This window comes from Papaver somniferum, chromosome 10, assembly GCF_003573695.1.
Source record: "Papaver somniferum cultivar HN1 chromosome 10, ASM357369v1, whole genome shotgun sequence".
NCBI classification, from domain to species: domain Eukaryota; kingdom Viridiplantae; phylum Streptophyta; class Magnoliopsida; order Ranunculales; family Papaveraceae; genus Papaver; species Papaver somniferum.
In genome coordinates this window covers 83,065,451-83,074,122 of record NC_039367.1, presented here as the reverse complement: position 1 = coordinate 83,074,122, position 8,672 = coordinate 83,065,451, and the positions used below count along the sequence as shown (strand labels likewise).

At 36.3% G+C, this 8,672-nt stretch overlaps 2 protein-coding genes across 2 annotated transcripts; one reads left to right on the top strand and one right to left on the bottom strand.

The window, feature by feature from the left end:
* The first annotated feature begins 1,137 nt into the window (after nt 1–1,137).
* On the top strand, nt 1,138–3,040 carry LOC113318049 (cyclin-P3-1-like). Its single transcript, XM_026566172.1, has 3 exons — nt 1,138–1,446; nt 2,003–2,418; nt 2,587–3,040. The coding sequence occupies exons 1-3, from the start codon at nt 1,417–1,419 to the stop codon at nt 2,834–2,836; spliced, it is 696 nt and encodes a 231-aa protein (XP_026421957.1). The 5' UTR covers nt 1,138–1,416; the 3' UTR covers nt 2,837–3,040.
* Nucleotides 3,041–3,253: 213 nt separating this feature from the next.
* On the bottom strand, nt 3,254–7,185 carry LOC113318048 (kinesin-like protein KIN-14S). The gene is made up of 11 exons (XM_026566171.1): nt 6,994–7,185; nt 6,843–6,902; nt 6,527–6,666; nt 6,342–6,441; nt 5,976–6,239; nt 5,582–5,861; nt 5,323–5,484; nt 4,842–5,095; nt 4,564–4,727; nt 4,349–4,462; nt 3,254–4,225 (listed from the first exon to the last, which is right to left on the bottom strand). Exons 1-11 carry the CDS (start codon nt 6,998–7,000, stop codon nt 3,407–3,409), a joined length of 2,364 nt encoding a protein of 787 aa, XP_026421956.1. The 5' UTR covers nt 7,001–7,185; the 3' UTR covers nt 3,254–3,406.
* Between the last annotated feature and the right edge of the window lie 1,487 nt (nt 7,186–8,672).

Here is an 8,672-nt window from a genome sequence, read left to right as displayed (position 1 = left end):
GTTTTTATATATAGTTCATTTCTGGAATGAACTCTGTTTTTTTTTTACCTTTTTATATGGAGTTCATTTCTGGAATGAACTCTGTTTTTTTAGCTTTTTATACGGAGTTCATTTCTGGAATAAACTCTGTTTTTTTTAGCTTTTTGTACGGAGTTCATTTCTGGAATGAACTCTGTTTTTTTTAGCTTTTTATACGGAGTTCATTTCTGGAATGAACTCTGTTTTTTTAGCTTTTAATATGGAGTTCATTTCTAGAATGAACTCTGTTTTTTTAGCTTTTTATACAGAGTTCATTTCTGGCATGAACTCTGTTTTTTTAGCTTTTTATATGGAGTTCATTTCTGGGATGAACTCTGTTTTTTTAGTTTTTTATATGGAGTTCATTTCCGGGATGAACTCTGTTTTTTTAGCTTTTTATATGGAGTTCATTTCTGGAATGAACTCTGGGTTTTTTAGGTGATTTCTGAAAAAATAAGTAGAAATTAACAGGAGTTCATTTTGAAGAATGAACTGCTATAAAAAAAATAAGTAAAAATTAACACGGAAAGATACTTTTGTCCATTTTATATTTTAAATAATTATGAACCAAATAATAAAGACGTTTTCCCAAAAGACTAAACATACGTGTAACTACCTAAAAAAGACCAAACGATATTTTTTCCAGAAAAATATCTTCTGATAAATGCAATTATTATCCAGCTAGCAGACGATTGAAATAAAAACTGTTATATGAAATCAAATTAAAATAAAATAAAAAGCGTATTCTAATGGCTTGATATGCATTTCACTAACATGCACATGTAAGGTGAGTGACAAGCAAGGTGGTCCACTAACACACTGGCAACAAATGTAGGCCCTGCCAATATTATATGTTTTCCGACTAGGAATGAATGAAATAAACAGAAAGAAACCAATGAAGGCTGTCCAATTAAAACCTGCCGACACCTTCCATGTGATGAGAAGCTCGTGATGTCTAATTTGACATGTCCAATTGATTGGTTTAGTAGTTAATCGTCTCATTACGTGTTACAAATCTCATCTGTCTCAAAATTAAATTAAAGTTAAGATTGAAATACCGCATGCACCCTCTCTAAATCGGACTCAAAAAAAAAAATTTGATCGAAAGAAACTAAAAAAAAAAGAAAAGAAAAAGGAAAGTAAAAGAATGAAGAGAAGAGTTGGATAGGTCGGTGTAGTCAATATTTCTCTCCCACACTCATCATCACTCACTGTCTTTCTCTGTATAGAATAAATATAAAACTTAAAATATCAAGAAAAGGAAAAGAAAAGAAAAAAAAGAATGACTGCACTAGACAAATAGAGAACGGCACCTGCATAACTCTTCTCCGCGATTTCTCTCTCTCTATCTCTCTCTGGTCTGTTGAGAATGGTACTAACACTGGGTTCTCGCAGTTGATGATTTTCAGAGATATCTCTTCAGAAATTGTAAGCACAGTACATATTTTAGTTTCTTGTTTTGTTTCTTTCTGACTTTCTAGATATGGGTTTTGTTTTTTCATTTCAATTCTTGGTTGGATTGATTGGCAAGCTCTAATTAGATTCATTTTTGTTATTATTCCGATTCTCAGTTATAGGTTTGGTTTAGAATCTTCAATTTGTTCTTTTATCTCAATTTGCAAATTTTGTTGCTTTATAGTCGACTTTGTGAACGTGGTCTCCTTAGATTTGGTAGAAATATAAGAACCTCAGCTGCAATTGCTGTGTTAGATGTTGAAGGTGTTAGAACAAGGTTTGATAATTGGAGTGAATTCTTTGTATCTTCATTGTGTTGCTTTGTTGATCCAATGAGGAGGGTTCCTTTAATTTTAAGGTCTTCTTCTGTATAATGATGGATTACCAATAGTTGTTGTGTTTTGCCTTTTTGGTAAGATGTAGAAACCTTTTCTGATTTGAGTGTCCTTTACTTCTAATTAGTAATACTAGTTGTTTAGATTTTGGAATCCTTAATCCTAATGCATACATTGTTGTGCGGATTTTGCAGCTTAATTCGGATATGGGATCCTTAGCATTTGAGATACAGCCTTCAGTCACGGAAATTTATTTAGCTTTGGGTCTAAATGAATCAAGAAAACGAGTTATAGTGATCCCCCGAGTGTTGTCACTTCTTTCTTCATTTCTTGAGAGATCTGTTCAAAAGAACGAAAAGTTACTAGAGTCCATGAACCAGAAAGACATGGTTACAGTCTTTCATGGGTTGAGAGCGCCTACTCTGAGCATCAGGCAGTACATCGATCGCATCTTCAAGTACTCAAACTGTAGTCCGTCATGCTTTGTTGTTGCATGCATTTACATGGACAGATTCCTACAAAACGGCGATCTTCTCCTTACGTCACTCAATGTTCACCGTATTCTCATCACCAGCGTCATGGTAGCTGCAAAGTTTATTGATGACGACGCGTAAGTACCTCAGTTTACCAGAGAACCATGATAATCTTCACTTTAAGAAACAAATTCAGTGACTAGTACCCAATGTTTCGCAAGACGATATAGGACGTACTTCTTATGAATTATTTTGTGTGTACTCGTTCAGCATCAAGCTAAGTATATTTTCTTTTTACACCTCAGGTTCTTCAACAACGCATATTATGCTAAAGTGGGAGGAGTCAGCACTGCAGAGATAAACAGATTGGAGATGAAATTCTTGTTTAGTTTGGATTTCAGACTCCAAGTAACTGTAGGGACATTTGAGAGGTATTGCGTTCAGTTGGATAAAGATGCAGCGGGGCGTTGTCACATCGAGCGGCCGATTCAGTTCTGCGGTTTAAAGGAAAACAGGCAAATCATTGAGAAATCAAAAGGTGCTGCAACAGTCTAGATATCAAGTTGTGTACTTATGTCAATGTATACCATCTGCTTATATTGTGTATGTAACAGTTTTTTTTTTCCATGTACAAGAACTAAACTGAAAATTTCCTCTGGTGAATTTACCTAATTCTTTTAGGCTTGTTTGGCCCTGTATGGTTACTAGTTACAACCTAAGAAGAGAGTTTTTTCCATTAAAAAGTGAAGTTGTCATTCCTTAACTCCAATCTACCAAAAGTTGTATCAAATTTTATTTCATAAGAGTAGAGATTTTCAAAACCTTGAAAGTGGAATTTCACCCACCACCATGAGTAATTCCAAGTGAGGAATGCTTTCAGCACCTATGGGCAGGCAGGGATCAATTTGTTGTTTCCACGAGGAGAAATTGCAATTTGGTCAGATAACATCCGAAAGACACAAAATTCAGGACTGCGAAAAAGTGAATATTTGCAAGAGTTTGTATTCAATCAACCAAGCAAGAAGCTTTCAAAGTGTACTTTTCCAGGTGAACGTAAGTACGCAACACATGTAAGTGAGCGGAACATGATTAAGAAGATAAGAAACTTAAAACCTGTAACAACTTCTACCTCCAATTATCTGATAATGAAGGAATTAATGATTTTCTGTCATTTTTAAACCCCTTTTGCTTCAGTGGACTCCAGACTAAATGTCTCTTTTGCAGTGCAACCACCGTCGGATGCTTAGGCTTCCAAGAACCAATTTGCGTTGGTGGGCTCCCCATAAACTTGCTCCTGCTAGATATTGGAGTTGCTTCCACTGTTGAGGGTCCTGATTGCTGCACTGGTGAAAACATTCTTGATACCCTCCTTCTTGGGTCCCTGACAAATGACATTCGGCCTGTAATTCCATGATTTGACTCTGGATGGAGTGTAGCAATAGAAACCCGTCTCCTGGGCATTTGAGGTGTTGAGTGGGCATTAGTGGTGTTAGGAGGCTGTCCAGTGGTGGAGTGCAACTGCGGCTCTGGACGAATCGTAGCAATAGAAACCCGTCTCCTGGGCTGACTAAACTGCACTGTTGCTGATGCTGGCCTGACTGCAATGGACACCCGCCTTGGTCTCATCAAAGTTTTGGTGCTGCATGCTGAAATTGACCTAGAAAAGTTCTCTTTTTCGTCTACTGATGGCAAGGTTGGATGACCAGTAGCAACAACTTTGCAGGGTTGAAGAGGTGATGGAGGGGGAATGAAGTTGGTGATTCCTCTCAATGGTGGTCTCAACTTTGAAGGACCTAGTGGTGGCTTCTTCTCTGCTGGAGCTCTGGGTACTGCTTTTACAGATGGCAATCCCAATGGTTTAGTCGAATATGCAGCAACAGCTCGAGCTTCCTGTTGGAGTCTGATTTTTCTCTCCTCTGCAAGTTGATTCTCGGAGTCTCGTAGCTGTTAAGGATTTCAAAGAATTGTCTACTTGTAAGAATTTTGAGTTATTCAATTAAAAATTTTGGAAGAGAGCAAATGAATAATAAAAATGTCTATTTATCTTTCTTATCATGTTGTTGATACCTTCTCCTGGAGACTTCTACAGAGTTGTTCACGCGCAGCAAACCTTAATTGCAAGGACTGCAAGCTATCCTGCAACTTCTTTGTTTCTTTTTCGTCCTGCTTTAACTTTTCAGCCTGTTATAAGTGGGGAAAGCAAAGTTAATGTTAATATAGTGCATAAAGAGGTGATTCAATTATCGTAAGATAAAGAAGTAGTTCAATGTTGCCATTAATACCATTTGTTTGTACTTGAAAATCTCGGTAGGATCTGATTGTTTACGCGCAGGACCATGCTCAATTCCCCTGACCCGACTTGCGAAGTTCAGAGAGCAAAGGGTCTCCCCTGAATCTGCAGAACTTGGGCTAATCTGGACAAACATCAGGGTCTTGCAGTCTCCTCCTGCATTTTTTTTGTTCCACTCAGTTACGGACTTTAAACGAGAACAGAGAACTGACTCGAGGAATACATAGTTGCACGTTCAATTTGTTCCTAGAGAGAATTAAAAACACCTACCAAGGGAGCTCTGCAGCAAATGGGTGAGTTTAGAATTCCTGTAAGGAATGTGAGATGTCTTTGATGCTAGAGCAGATATGACATCACCAAGGGCAGAGAGGGACTTATTAATGAACTGTGACTCCTTCAGCCTTTCACCCTCAACTTCAGTTCTTCCGACACGCTCACTACCTGCCAAATCTACGAGCCAGAGGTGACTCCTAGTCCTCTGCCCATTCACCAAATTCTCACCCTTCACAGTTACACGGAACAAGCTGCATATATAATATGATATATTTGGATTATCAGAAGATAGTAATTTTTATTTCATCTCCATACAACATAACTCAAAACATCAATTTTAAAACATTAATAAATTCTTGATTCACTGACCTAACTAGCTTACACGTACTATTATGGACACCCACAATTATCTTCGGATAGACTAAAAGGCGATAGAATCACCAATTTCTACTAGAATATAAGATGAATTATTGCTTACCAATGAGAACGGCTACTAAGTTCATTACAATTTGTCGATCCAACAGCTCTGTTTCGGCTTCCAGTCTGTAGCTGCTCCCACACCTCAACTGTATTCTGAACACTAGCTTCAACTAGCCCTGGCACTTCTTGTGTTCCCTCCGCTGATTGCTTTATCTCCAACCTTGAATACATTAACCAACATAAATACTTTGCTATTCTTTTTTAAAATCAGATTTCACAAATTAATAAAATTGAAAAGGTTGAAGAGAACGCCTTACTTTCTGGCATGTTGGTTGGACTCGTCCACAAGAAGATCACGGATTCTTTCATTATAGACTTCCAACATGCTAACAAATAGCTCATACCGCATGGTATCACTTCGCTCCTCTGAGATCCGAAAGAGCTCTTCCAAGGTCCTATAATTGACTCCTCTATCATCTAGAGTCCCTTCCATTGTATATGTCTTGCCAGTACCTGTCTGCCCATAGGCAAATATGCATACGTTGAACCCATCCAACACGGAAGTCACCACCGGTGACGTTTGAGCAATAACAGCCTCTGCAAATTAAATTTAAATGCATAGATATCATTCAAACAGAAGCACAGATATATAAAATCAACAAAACTAAGGGCTGTACAACTAATCTTCCTAGTTAGACTCAATTCAATTACCTTGATTTCCGTTGGGACCAAAGACATGATCAAACTTGAATTGTTTTTTAGAAGAGTCAGAGCTTGTAACCTGCAACTCAGTATCTATAGATGGGTCGAATTCAACTACAGAATAAAACCCATTTGCAATTTCATCCTGATTCAAAGGCCTGCATCTACAGAATACCCTTATATTGCCTTTGAGCTCAATCACTTCATTATAAAGCCGCTTCCTTTCAGAACTCTCTTTAAGGTACTTCTTCTTTAAAGCTTCATGTTCACTACCTATTTACTCAAAAAATTTGAAAACAACAAAATCAATACCAAAAGGAAAAAAACTGGCGAAAAGTAAAAAAATAAAAACACTCTTCGGTGCTGAAAACATACTGAGATGCAGAAGCGCAGCAGAAACATCAGAACCAGGAAAAGATCCATCAGCGATACCCTTTACTTCATCTGATAGAACAGATTGTTCTGTCTTTAAAATCTGAAACAGAAACAATCGAATATTATGTGTGAACGAAAACTAGAAAAAAGAAATTAATTAAAATCTAGCTTTTAGCAAAATTTACCTTAATTTGAGTACTTAAATCATCAAGTTGCTTCGGAATAGGGTTAATATTCTGCTCCTCGCCAAATGATGGTTCTGTTTCTTTAATTTGATCTCTAACACAATTTTCCTCCATCGTTATGGAATTTTCTTGTTTTCGACCTAAGAAATCCCCAAATCCATCAATTTCACCAACCCATAACGAATCGAAGGAACTTAAAAAAAAAAAAAAAAAAAAAAAAGGAACGATTCAAAGAATTTGATTTCTAATCAAACGAAACCTAGATCTAAGTATACAACAACAAGAAAAGCACTAACTAGGGAATATGGTGATGTACCTTGATCTGGAAGAATTTCCCCTTCGTCTAGGTCTTGTATTTGAATTTCTAGGGCTTTTTCTGAGAAAACAACATTTGACATTACGAATCAATTAATTTTAAAAAACAAGAACAATATAGTAGAAGAACAAGTAAGAAAGAGATTTCCTACCTTCCATTATTAGGGTTTACTGACGAAGTTGCTTTTGATTAACAAACTATTAGGGTTTCTTCTTCGAGTGGTGAACGCACAGAGACGGGAAACAATGAGATGAGAGTTATTCTTCTTCGAGTGGTGAACGCGCAGAGACGGGAAACAATGAGATGAGAGAAGAAAAGTTGGGAGGAGAAAGAGAATGACAAAAAAATGAGATTAAGGTTTCTTTCAAACGGTCATATAGAATGAATGTTCTCTATTTCGATTTGAATTTTGAATTACAATCAATAAGAACCGTTAGATTTTTTTAATCCTCAGAGTTGAAATCAATTCGAACCGTTAAATTAATTTCATACCCACAACGGCTGTTCTTGTCAATGAGATATTTATTATGATGCTCTGGAATGCATGATTTATAAAGGGGATAGCAGTTCTACTAAGTGTTGATACCGTTTCATATAGGACAAAAAGATCCACCGATCCTGACCGTTGGAACGATGAAATGGTATCAGCATTTATTAGGACCGGTATCCCCTTTGTAAATCGTGCTCAAATGGAGCATTTCTGATTTACTTTTCATTTACTTATTTAAAGGAAAAATGGGCTTTGAAAAGCCCTCAAATTAGTATCCATTCAAATTGACGTCTGAAGAGATATAACTTGGGCTGAAATTAGTAGCCTTGAATGTTGTCATGTATTGCAAATTGATAGAGAGGAGTCCAAATTTGTGCACCCCTCTAAAATTAGGGTGCACATTCTGGCTTTTCTCATTGGCTCAAATTTGGTCGAGTGGTTTTAGTTTTTCTAACTTTTTCTTTCTTTTTTCCTTACACAATTTACTAAGTATGTATTGATATCTCTTCTTTCTTGGTCTCTCCTCCACTCATCTTTCTCTCCATTCTCCCTGCAAGTTCTTTATGCCAAACAATTACATCATCAGCATCTGTTTATTTCTCTTTTAAACAAGGGATCATGATTCATGGGTTTGCTTTCGTTTGCATTTCTTTCTTCTTCTTTTTTTGAGGTAAAAAAATTAAGGTTTTACATGTATAAATAAACAAGATCAATCAAAAGGCAATTTAAATGAGTAGTGTTCGTAGCAAAGGTAATGTTCGCAAAACCTAGAATGATAAGGAAGTTACCTAAGTCCGGTTGTGATTTTAAGCCATTGACGGTAATGGAGATGTTTTACGGTACCATATGTCGCCATTGAAAAACCTTATTCATGCCTTTAAAATTAAATCATTACCTTCTTACACTAGATTCCATATTTTATTCCAAAATCAGAATTTTAATAGTTACTAGTTTTGAAAATTGAGGAAATATTTTAGTAATTAACTAGTGTTGGAATTAATGAATCTGCTATTGAGTTTTTGCAATCGACGATTTCTTTGATTATTCTTGTCAAAATGGTCATTTTGGTGTAGTGAAACTACTAATGAATGTAAAGATGGATTATATTAAGATGATGAACAAACAATTTGATCTGAAATTGCGAAGGTTTTAGTTGTATAAGATCTCAATTTCTCTTTTGAGTCTTGACATTCAATTACCCGGATTAGCGAAAGAAAATCAGTTCTGATAATCACTTAAAGGAGTAAATGTATTTATTTGATGATTTTTCTAATAAATTTTGGTTCCAACTCTTGATTGAAGACACGAAGGAAAGAGATGTTAGGTGTTATCAATGGAGT